We start from the raw sequence: 12,824 nt of genomic DNA, 5'->3' as shown, positions 1-12,824 counted from the left end.
CCATTACCTCATATAGACGGTATTTTGAGCCGGTTACCTCGTGCGGAATTTATTACTAGTTTGGATCTAAAAGACGCATTCTGGCAGATTCCAGAGGTCAAGTCGCGCGTATTGACAGCTTTTACAGTTCCCAATCATCCTCTGTATCAATTTAAAGTGATGCCGTTTGGGTTGTGCAACGCTCCCCAAACGATGTGTCGCTTGATGGATAAGGTAATTCCGTACAACCTGAAAGAACGGGTATTTGTGTATTTGGACGATCTTCTAATAGTCTCAGAATTTTTTGCATCGCATGTTGAGTTATTACAAGAAGTTGCATTATTGATACGTAAGGCAGGGCTTACTATAAATGTCGGCAAGAGTAAATTTTGTTTAAAAGAAGTAAAATATCTAAGATACCTTGTGGGTAATGGAACACTTAGAGTAGACCCATCAAAAGTTTCGGCTATAGTAGATTTTCCACAACCTCAATCATTGCGACAGCTGCGCCGCTTCTTATTAATGGCAGGCTGGTATCGACGCTTTATAGCATACTTTCCTGACGTAACTCAACCGCTGACTGAACTGCTCAAAAAGAATAAATCCTTTGATTGGACCGACCAAGCACAATAATCTTTTGACATACTGAAACAGCGACTAACGTCAGCACCGTTTCTAGCTAACCCTGATTTTACAAAACCGTTTATTATACAGTGCGACGCAAGCCAAAACGGAGTAGGAGCAGTACTCGCACAGTTGAATGAGAATGAAGACGAAGTTCCCATCGCTTATATGTCTCAAAAATTGAACAAGGCCCAGCGGAACTATTCTGTCACTGAGCAAGAATGTTTGGCAGCAGTTTTAGCTGTGAAGAAATTTCGGTCGTACGTGGAAGGACAAGAGTTCAAAATAATAACAGATCATGCGAGTTTACGATGGCTGATGAATCAATCAGATCTAAGCGGTCGGTTAGCACGATGGGCTCTTAAGCTGCAAGCATTCAAGTTTAGTATTGAACACCGTAAAGGCACTAATAATGTAGTACCGGATGCTCTTTCGCGAGCGTTCGAAGTCAACATAGCCGATTTAAATGCAGACTATGTACCTATCATTGACCTTTCTTCCTCAGCTTTTAGTGAGTCGAACTACGCGGATCTTCGAAACAAGATCTTAGTAAATAAAGAGAAGTACCCTGATTTTGAAGTTCGGGAAAACTTCATATATCACCGTACGGAATACTATACAGGAGATGTAGAACAGCAGGAGTCGCCTTGGAAGCTCGTTGTTCCTGAAAGCTTGAGAGATGATATTTTACGCAGCGCGCACGACCACCCCACGAGCTCACATGGTGGCATAGCGAAGACCGTTGAGCGTGTTAGACGATTTTTCTTTTGGCCAGGGCTTTTGCGCTCTGTGCGTGATTACGTAGAAAAATGTGTCACGTGTAAGACTACAAAGCATCCGACAAAAACACTGAGACCTCCGATGCGAAAATTTGTACCGACGGAACGCATTTTTCAAAGACTTTATAGATTTGATTGGCCCTTTTCCAAGGTCAAAGAACGGAAATATAGGTATTTTGATAGTTCTTGACCAATTATCCAAATTTACTATTCTTTGCCCCTTGAAAAAGTTCACAACGACACCTATTGTCAACTTTCTTAAGGAACATATGTTTGACGTATTTGACGTATTTGAGTATTTGGCGTACCAGAAGTTCTGGTAAGCGATAATGGCAGCCAGTTCAAATCTGGTGAGTTTGAGGCCTTTTTGACAAAATGTGGCATAAAGCATGTGTGTACCGCTGCGTACTCTGCTCGTCAATCGCTCTATAAATGCAGCCCTTCGCGCTTACATCAAAGGTGATCAGCGTGAATGGGATCAGCACTTGAGTAGCATCAATTGTGCCTTGCGGAATTCAATTCACCAGTCGACATCAACTAATCCATATTTTGCTGTCTTCGGGCAACACATGATGACACACGGTGACAGTTACAAATTACTGCGTAATATTGGTATTCTAGAAGAAGGTCGTATCAAAAACTTGGAACAAAGACATAACACCCTTTCCCTGATTCGTGACAATGTGCGTACTGGTATACAAAAATCATACAAGACAAACGAGAAAACCTATAACTTGAGGTCAATTGGTGTTGCGTAGAAATTTCGCTCAGAGCAATCAAAATAAAAATTTCAATGCCAAATTAGCTCCTACGTTTCTCAAGGCGCGGGTTCGGAGTAAGCAAGGGACGTCATACTACATACTGGAAGACGAAGCCGGAAAATTACTCGGTACATTCCACTGCAAAGGCATTCAGGCAATTTAAAACACCACGGATTATGGAAAGGACCTAGAAGGACTCTGTAGGGGTTCACCTTTTAATGGTAGCACCCATTTTCTCAAATTCAAAAACTTAAGCAAGCTTTGATTTTGAATTTGTTTTTGTGATGTGTGCAAATATTATATCTGGGTTGTAACTATTTATTTTTGCCTGTACTGTAGCATTTGCCTTCACTGTACTGCCAATTTAATTATGTTTCCTCAAAAGTCCGAACATATAAAGTAATATGACTATCACTACGAGAACGCATTTGACTCCACTGAACTGTGATAGCGTCTTTATTTTAAAACGAGCGAGGCGAACGGTTTTTTTGGGAGACTCGGGGATTTTTGTTCGAGACGTTGATCGAGATAGATGAAAATTCAGAAGTATTTTCGTAAAAGCGGAAATTTCTAAATGAACAATTAAAAGAAAACACTATTCGTTTGTGTAACTGATGGAACCTTATATGAAGTCGATTAACTTCTATAAATCGTAAAAGAAAAGTGCAATAAAGAATGGTGAAATTTTAGGCTATTATAGCAACAGCATTGTGAGGGTGCTCCGCTGAATTAATTAGTGGCTCCCAATCAGCTAAATTTTAACGGCATCATATTGTTGCCTGGTTTGCGCTGACTGATGCGAGATTGTACTGGAAGAGGATTGGCGACAATTTAACTTCCGCTAAAAGTGATGGTCTCGTTCGGCTCACCAGTAATCTTTTTCATAACCTTTATGCAACGGGTTAAGCACACCAGAGGAAGTATATATATATATATATTTCTGCTCATTGGCATACTGTGGAAGCTGCTTTGATCAGGGATACAACCAAACTCACCGGCGATACAAATTTGGGACATACGTGAATCTCGGCATTTGGAACAATTTTTTTTTTTCTGAAATCATTTCCTATTTTATATGCATGTGCACAATTTAACATATAAATTTCTTTCATAAACTTATTCATTTTTTTATAAAGTAAAAGCGCATTGCGTAGTATGTTTAAAGCCTAGTACAAAACTCGCCTCTAAATTAGAGGTCATTCTTACATTCATTCGTAAATTCATTCGTAAATTCATTCATAATTGTACCTAAATGTTTAAATATGTAAAGTGTCTAACGAGCGGATTGTAAAAGCGGGAATATATATCTACTCATTATCTACCATCAGCGAATTTCCATAGAGGACCAGGTGTTTGCGCAAACAACGGGCCATCATCGCGGATTAAACAAGGTACGTAACACAAGAAAAAAACAAAACCAGTGAATTTATAATTGGTGATTATATGCACACATGCATGTACCCCAGACACACTTATTTGAAAGTGCTATAAATGATTTTATTCTCGCTTAGCGTTCGTAAAGTAACTTTTGTTTATGATTTGGGTTTGCGATTTCGTGTACACCTAAATGTTGAATTATTTAAATGTTCGAAGAACTTAGACTAGAGATAGTATAAACAAATTTCTCTTGTTATAAATAAAACTATTTCGTATGTAACGATATTGAATTCCAAAAATATACAATGAATAAAGTGTAAAGTGATATAAAACTATGTGATCTCAGGCGCTGATTGTTATATTAGGTTGGGACGGGAGAGGTGTTGTACTCTCGTATAATGGTTGGGAAGGGAGAGAGCGGAGACTTAATAACATCTGAGTCTCCATGATGCAGTGCCCTTCTTGTCGTTCTGTTGTCGTCTCGTTTCGCTACAATTTACGTTCCCCGTAGGAAACAATTTTCTATGCGTCCGTCCGCTTAACTGGTATTCTGTGTTGTCTGTGATTATTATACGATGTGTAATTTGCTGTTGTTTATATTAGGATTTTATATAAGAAGAAAATCAAGTGCATGAAAATTATGTTTATGTATGTATGCAGTGTGAATAGTTATACAAGTATCCACCCCAGCCGAAGAGCTTAGACCAGGTCCAACTAGCATGCACGCCCGTATAACATTGCATTGGAGCTATAACATCTAGCGAACCGACATGGTACATTACACCTCTCATACTAAATTCAGCCCCGACCTGTTACTTTTGTCAGGAGCTATTTGAAAAAAAATTTAAATTTTAATGTGGCTGTTGCAATTTCGATGATTTTGTTGTACACACAAACACTCCAGAAAGGTGTTCTGCGCGAATCGTTTTCACTTGCCCGGAGTACTCCCTCCCTTGGAAGGGATTACCCGCTACCCGCCAATTAAATCTGCATAAAGCCATGCCCTTAAATAATAAACAGTACTGTACCTTTTAACAATAAAAACACGCTTTCAATGCATACGAATAATGAGATCTCTGCAGTTCAATATAATATTGGTTTGCCTGCATTTAAAATGTGTGCGTAGCTTCTCTTCTTCATTCTCTATCGCACTCTTTTCAACTCTATCTTCCATTTTTCTTCTTAAGCGTGTACATCTTTTTTTTTTTTGGTCTTCCCCTCCTTCATATCTTTCAATCGCAGTTTCTACAGTTTTATCTCATTTTCCTACTCCCACTTTCTTTCCTCTCACACATCCTCTTTTTACTTATCTTCCTCTACTCCTCTTTCTCTAGATCTGTAATAGCATCTGTAATAGAAATCCATACAATTTTCTCCATTGTCAAGAAAATTATTCCAATAACCAAGAAAAAACATCTGAATTTTTAAGAAAATTGTTTGCCTAGATTAAGGGAAGCATTTCTCTGGCGCAAAATCAATTTAATCTTTTCTTATTTTTATAGCTATTTTCCTCGTTTTCGGAAATTGTTTTCCGTAAGGAGAAGATATAGGCGAAACAATAAGTATACCGAAATGATCAGGATGACAAGCTGAGTTGATTAAGCCATGTCCGCCTGTCTGTTTGAACGCAAGTCACTAAAATTTGAGATATCTTGATGAAATTCGGTAAGCTTGTATGTGTTGGTGTTCGATTAGACATTTGTCAGAACCAACCGAATGGGACCACTGTGGCCTATATCTCCCATACATCAGATTATTGTACGCTCTATTCATGGAAGGCGAGAGGTCTTCGACACAGCCCGTCCTTTCTTTTTTTTTGCTGGAAAATTGTTTGTCTACACCACTAAATTTGCAATTTTACTTTAAATATGTCAATTACTTTTAACAGATTGAAAATTCAAGGAAAATATGCTTTCGGAAGTAAAGGAAAACAAGAGTTTAACATTCCACCTAATGCCACCGTTGAGTATATAGTTAATTTGATTGATTGCGAAAAGGTATGTGCATGTATTTGCTATAGAATATAAATTTAAAGATACCAATTTATGTTTCATTGTATAAAACTGTATTAGGGTGTAGAAGAATGGAAATTAACTGATGATGAAAGACTTAAGCAATCTGAATTGTATAAAACTAAAGGAACAAAATATTTCTTAAAACAAAATTTCAGTTTGGCCTTAAAAATGTATAAAAAGAGCACGGATATTATATCCGAAATTGGTAAGTTGTTTTTGAATCATAAAAGTATGTTTTTTACACTTTACCATAGTACTAAGAGGACAAATTGAGGAGCTACAAATCAAAACGCAATAATTACAATCGAACACTTTCGAGAAATTTGAAAAATTGTAATAAAAAAAAGTTAGTCTCAGTACAAATCCAAATTTCTAATCGGAATTTTAAGCAAGTTAGATAAATTATTCCTATAATTTTTATAAACAGTCTGGGAGATATCTATATATACATATATCTAATATATATTATAAATGGCAAAGTTTGGATGTTAAGATGTTTGGATGTTTGGATGTTTGGATGTTTAGATGTTTGGATGTTTGGATGTTTGGATGTTTGGATGTTTGGATGTTTGGATGTTTGGATGTTTGTCCAGACGTTTGTCTTTGTGACTCAATAACGCAAGAACGGCTGGACCGATTTGGATGAAATTTTGCACACATATAGCCAATAGTCTAGAAGGATCTACTAGCTATATATTTTTCAAAAGGGGCGTGGTCCCCGCCCCCTAGGAACAGTTATAATTTAATTATTATATTTTTTCGTCTTTGCGACTGAATCACGCCAGAATGGCTACACGGATTTTGATGAAATTTGGGACACAGACAGTAGTCTACTAGCGAAATTTTTTTCGAACATGGAAAGAGGGGTGGGGGTCCCACGACCCTTCGAGAAATTATTTTTCATAATTTTTACACATTATAACTTTACGTATACTGGCCTTCACCAATATCACAGACTCAAGGGGTCAAATAAGTCGAGGGCTTACAAAGTAAGCAGTGACACCCTCCGCCCGCCCCCCTTTATCTCCCCCTCTGGTGTAAAATCCATAAATTGTTATAACTGAATCTAAATTTTCTCCTAAATCAATAGTTTTTGGTATCTGGTACATACAGAACGAGATCTAGACAATTTTGGAGGAACGATCAGTGGTCCTCTCCTCTACTCCCGCCATCCGCCCTCCATCAATTGTTTTTATTAGCACGCTTTTATTAGCTTTACCTGTATGTTTCTATCTAACTTTTTATTCGCTCCAATGCGACTGCTGCCTTATTAACATGGTTTTATAATTAGCTTCACTTTATTTGTAATCCCGTAAGGGTCATATCGAGACCCTTCCGGGATCATTTCTGGATGGTTTTCGGGATCGGTCCGGGATTACGCCGGGGTAATTTCGGGACTTTTTCGGGACTATTTCGGGATCATTTTGGGACCCTTCCGGGATCATTTCTGTATAGTTTACGGGATCCGTCCGGGATCCCGTCGGGGTTATTTTGGAACATTTTCGGGACTATTCCGGAATCATTTCGGGACTATTTCGCGATCATTTGGGGACCCTTCCGGCATCATTTCTGGATGGTTTTCGGGATCCGTGCGGAATCTCGTCGGGGTCATATGGGGACTTTTTCGGGATCATTTGAGGGCTCTTCCGGCATCATTTCTGGATGGTTTTCGGGATCCGTCCGGGATATCGTCGGCGTCATTTGGGGACTTTTTCGGGATCATTTGGGGGCTCTTCCGGCATCATTTCTGAATGGTTTTCGGGATCCGTCCGGGATCCCGTCGGGGTCATTTCGGGACTTTTTCGCGACTAATACGGGATCATTTGGGAACCCTTTCGGCATCATTTCTGGATGGTTTTCGGGATCCGTCCGGGATCCCGTCGGGGTCATTTCGGGACTTTTTCGCGACTAATACGGGATCATTTGGGAACCCTTTCGGCATCATTTCTGAATGGTTTTCGGGATCCGTCCGGGATCCCATTAGGGTAATTTCGGGACTATTAGGGGATCATTTGGGAACCTTTCCGGCATCATTTCTGGATAATTTTCGGGATCCGTCCGGGATGCCGACGAGGTCATTTCGGGACTATTTCGGGATCATTTGGGATACCTACCGGCATCATTTCTGGATGGTTTTTGGGATTCGTCCGGGATCCCGTCGTAGTCCTTTCGGGACTTTTTTTCGACTAATACGGGATCATTTGCGGACCCTTTCGGCATCATTTCTGGATAGTTGTCGGGATCCCGTCACGGTCATTTCGGGACTATTAGGGGATCATTTGAGGACCTTTCCGGCATCATTTCTGTATTGTTTTCGGAATCCTTTCGGGATCCCGTCAGGGTCATTTTGGGACTTTTTTGGGGCTAATACGGGATCATTTGGGGATCCTCTAGAGGTCGTTTCGTGACTTTTTCTGTTTTATTTCGGGATCATTTGGGGACCCTTCCGGCATAATTTCTTGATGGTTTGCCGGATCCATCAGGGTCATTTCGGGACCATTTTGGGATCATTTGGGGACCCTTCCGAGATCATTTCTGGATCCGTCCGGGATGCCGTAGGAGCCATTTCGGGATTTTTTGTTACTTTTCCGGGATAGTTTTTGGACCCTTCCGGGATCATTTCTGGATCTGTGCGGGATCCCATCTGGGTCATTTCCGGACTATTTCGGGATCATTTTGGGATCCTTCCGGAATCATTTCTGTATGGTTTTCGCGATCCGTCGTTGATTCCCTCGGAGCCATTTCGGAACCTTTTCTGGAGTATGTCGGGGTCATTTGGGGACTTTTTCGGGATCATTTGGGGCTCTTCCGGCATCATTTCTGGATGGTTTTCGGGATCCGTGCGGGATCTCGTCGGGGTCATTTGGGGACTTTTTCGGGATCATTTGGGGGCTCTTCCGGCATCATTTCTGGATGGTTTTCGGGATCCGTCCGGGATCCCATCAGGGTAATTTCGGGACTATTAGGGGATAATTTGTGGACCTTTCCGGCATCATTTCTGGATAATTTTCGGTATCCATCCGGGATGCCGACGAGGTCATTTCGGGATTATTTCGGGATCATTTGGGATACCTACCGGCATCATTTCTGGATGGTTTTTGGGATTCGTCCGGGTCATTTCGGAACTATTAGGGGATCATTTGAGGACCTTTCCGGCATCATTTCTGGATAGTTTTTGGAATCCTTTCGGGATCCCGTCAGGGTCATTTCGGGGCTTTTTCGGGATCATTTAAGGATGGCTTTCAGGATTCGTCCGGGAACCCGTCAGGGTAATTTCTGGACTTTTCCGAGACTATTTCGGGATCATTTTGGGACCTTCCCAAGATCATTTCTGGATGGATTTCGGGATTTGTCCGGGATGCCCTCAGGGTCATTTTGGGACTATTAGGTGAGCATTTGAGGACCGTTCCGGCATCACTTCTGGATGGTTTTCGGTATCCGTTCAGATTCCCGTCGGAATAATTGCGGGACTTTTTCGGGATCATTGGGGTCCCTTCCAAAATCATTTCTGGATGGTTTTTGGGATTCGTCCGGCATCCCGTCGGGGTCATCTCGGGACTTTTTCTCGACTAATACGGGATCATTTGCGGGCCCTTTCGGTATCATTTCTGGATAGTTGTCGGGATCCGTTCGGGATCCCGTCAGGGTCTTTTCGGAACTATTGGGAGATCATTTGAGGACCTTTTCGGCATCATTTCTGGTTAGTTTTCGGGATCTTTTCCGGGTCCCATCAGGGTCATTTCGGGACTTTTTCGGCATCATTTAAGATTGGTTTTCAGGATTCGTCCGGTATCCGTCAGGGTAATTTCTGGACTTTTCCCAGACTATTTCGGGATAATTTTGGGACCCTCCCAAGATCATTTCTGGATTGATTTCGGGATCTGTCCGGGATGCCGTCAGGGTCATTTTGGGACTATTAGGTGATCATTTGAGGACCTTTTCGGAATCACTTCTGGATGGTTTTCGGTATCCGCTCAGGATCCCGTCGGAATTATTGCGGGACTTTTTCGGGATCATTTGGTGTCCCTTCCGGCATCATTTCTGGCTGGTTTTTGGGATTCGTCCGGCATCCCGTCGGGTTCATTTCGGGACTTTTTCTCGACTAATACGGTATCATTTGCGGGCCCTTTCGGCATCATTTCTAGATAGTTGTCGGGATCCGTTCGGGATCCCGTCAGGGTCTTTTCGGAACTATTAGGTGATCATTTGAGGACATTTCCGGCATCATTTCTGGATAGTTTTCGGGATCCTTTCGGGGTCCAGTCAGGGTCATTTCGGGACTTTTTCGGGATCATTTAGAGTTGGCTTTCAGGATTCGTCCGGGAACCCGTCAGGGTAATTTCTGAACTTTTCCGAGACTATTTCGGGATAATTTTGGGACCTTCCCAAGATCATTTCTGGATGGATTTTGGGATCAGTCCGGGATGCCGTCAGGGTCATTTTGGTATTAGGTGATCATTTGAGGACCTTTCCGGCATCACTTCTGGATGGTTATCGGTATCCGATCAGGATCCCCTCGGAATCATTGCGGGACTTTTTCGGGATCATTTGGGGTCCCTCCCAAGATCATTTCTGGATGGATTTCGGGATCTGTCCGGGATCCCGTCAGGGTCATTTAGGGGTGCGTTCGAGATCCCGTCAGGGTCATTTCGGGACTTCTTCGGGAATATATCGGGATCATTTCTGGAGGGTTTATGGGATCCGTCCATTACCCCTTAAGGGTCATTTCGGGACTATTAGGTGATCATTTGAGGACCTTTCCGGCATCACTTCTGGATGATTTTCGGTATCCGTTCGGGATCCCGTCGGAATCAATGCGGGACTTTTACGGAATCATTTGGGATTCCTTCCGGCATCATTTCTGGATGGTTTTCGGGATTTGTCCAGGATCCCGTCGGGGTTATTTCGGGACCTTTTCGGGGCTAATACGGGATCATTTGGGGATCCTCTAGGGGTCGTTTCGTGACTTTTTCTGTATTATTTTGGGATCATTTTGGGACCCTTTCGGCATAATTTCTTGATGGTTTGCCGGATCCATCAGGGTCATTTCGGGACCATTTTGGGATCATTTGGAGACCCTTCCGAGGTCATTTCTGGATCCGTCCGGGATGCCGTAGGAGCCATTTCGGGATTTTTTGTTACTTTTCCGGGATAGTTTTTGCACCCTTCCGGGATCATTTCTGGATCTGTGCGGGATCCCATCTGGGTCAATTCCGGACTATTTCGGGATCATTTTGGAATCCTTCCCGAATCATTTCTGTATGGTTTTCGCGATCTATCGTGGATCCCCTCGGAGCCATTTCGGAACTTTTTCTGGAGTTAGTCGGGATAATTTAGGGACCTTTCCTGGATATTTTCTGGATGGTTTCTGAGTTCCGTCCGGAAGCCCGTCAGGGTAATTTCGGAACTTTTTCGGGACTATTTCGGGATCAATTTGGTACCCTTCAGGCATCATGTCTGTGTGGTTATCTGGATAAGTCTAGAATCGTGTCGTTGTCATTTCGGGTTTTTTTGGGACTACTTCGGGAACCACTCCGGGGCGTTTCTGGATGGTTTTTGGGATCCGTCCGCGATAGCGTCGGGGTCATTTCGTGGCTTTTTCTGGATAATTTCGTTATCATTTTGGGATCCTATCAGGTTATCAGCTCATAAAGTTCTTTTTTTTACTCAATTACAAAAATAAAATGCATTAGACAGAAAAAAATTTTAAACAGATAACTTTATAAGCAGGCTAACGTGAATAGCCCACATATTTCATTTTCTCCTTGCGGACGGGGCCGCGGGTAAAGGCTAGTATATATATAAATCAAATTCTGTGTGTGTATGTTCGCTATGGAAACGTATTTCCCACACTTCAATCATCACCAAATTTTGGTTATAGGTTCCCTCAATCAACGGGAAGGTTTTAGGCTAAAAATAATTTCGATATATAAAAGGGGCGTGGCACCTCCCATACAAATGGAATATTTGGTACTGCATAACTTTAAAGGTATACATGCTAGAACATTGAAATTCAGTAAGGAGTTATATGAGGTCAATCCCTAACACCACCAAGAAAATGTGAAATTGGGAAAAAGGGGGCGTGGCACCTTCCATACAAATGGAATATATCATACTGCATATCTCTGAATGTAGTAATGGTAGGATAATGAAAAGTGGTAAGGAGCTATATGACGGTAAGTCCTAACACCTCCAGTAAAATGTGGAATGGGGAAAAAAGGGGCGTGGCACCTTCCCTACAAATGGGATTTTTCAGAACTATGGCTGCCGTACAAACTTAAGTTATTTTAACACCTAAAGTTTGACTGCATTATTGAGTTTGGATGTTATGCCTTTTGGACGTTTAGTAATCTGCCGCCGTTAAAAAAATGTGTTAGCTTCAGTCTAGCTACATCTTCTATAAAAATCAAATTCTGTGTGTGTGTTCCCTATGGAAACACGTTTCCCATACTTCAATCATCACAAAATTTTGGCTGTATGTTCCCTCGATTAAGACAAAGGTTTTTCATATTTCAGAATTAAGAATTTTAAATTAAAAATTTTTTTTTTTTTTTTGCTATGCCAACGAGCAATCTTAGCTCCCAAAAATGATCATGTTAACAAAATCAATGATCGCATTCAAAACCAATTTCCTGGTGAAGTGACGAAATATAAATCGATCGACACATTTACAGATGAAGATAAAATTGTGAATTATCCAATTGAATTTCTAAACTCTTTAGAACCACCTGGAATGCCTGCGCATATATCAACTTTGAAAATTGGCTCACCAATCATGGTTCTTCGAAATTTAAATCCACCAAAATTGTGCAATGGAACCAGACTTTGCGTTTAGAAATTAATGCCGAATGTAACCGAAGCAACAATCATCAGCGGTAAAAGCAAAAGTGAAGATGTGCTCATATCACGGATCCCAAGGATTCCTACAGATTTGCCATTCAATTTAAAGCGCTTACAGTTTCCTGTACGCCTTGCTTTTGGAATTACAATCAACAAAGCACAAGAACAAATCTCGGGCGTTACAATACCCCGGATAAAGCTAGTTGTTAATAAGAATCCTAAAAAATTGTATGCGCATTTATTGCGTTTTGATATGGAATTTCTCAATTATATTCATAACCAACTCTTTAAAATGTCAAAGAACTGCCAGACAGCCGAATAAAAACCTTAACTGAATGTAGTGAAAAAATTTCTACTCAGTAATATGACGTAAATTTCCAACCGTTCAGTAGATCAAAAATTCTCAACGGTGGTTCAGAAAGTGATCAACAGTTGTGTTTGCTGTAACC

General features: G+C 41.2%; 1 protein-coding gene across 1 annotated transcript in view; it reads left to right on the top strand.

Annotated features, from left to right (window-relative positions):
• The window catches only part of Fkbp59 (FK506-binding protein 59kD), a 53,547-nt gene that overhangs the window by 37,257 nt on the left and 3,466 nt on the right, over positions 1–12,824 (top strand). Inside the window, exons 5-6 of the mRNA XM_067764222.1 lie at positions 5,409–5,517; positions 5,593–5,740. Coding sequence (XP_067620323.1) covers positions 5,409–5,517; positions 5,593–5,740 — 257 coding nt within the window. The remainder of the gene's footprint in view (positions 1–5,408; positions 5,518–5,592; positions 5,741–12,824) is intronic.

This window comes from Eurosta solidaginis, chromosome 2 (genome assembly GCF_040869045.1).
Source record: "Eurosta solidaginis isolate ZX-2024a chromosome 2, ASM4086904v1, whole genome shotgun sequence".
Lineage (NCBI taxonomy): Eukaryota > Metazoa > Arthropoda > Insecta > Diptera > Tephritidae > Eurosta > Eurosta solidaginis.
This window is presented reverse-complemented; position numbering and strand designations above follow the sequence as displayed.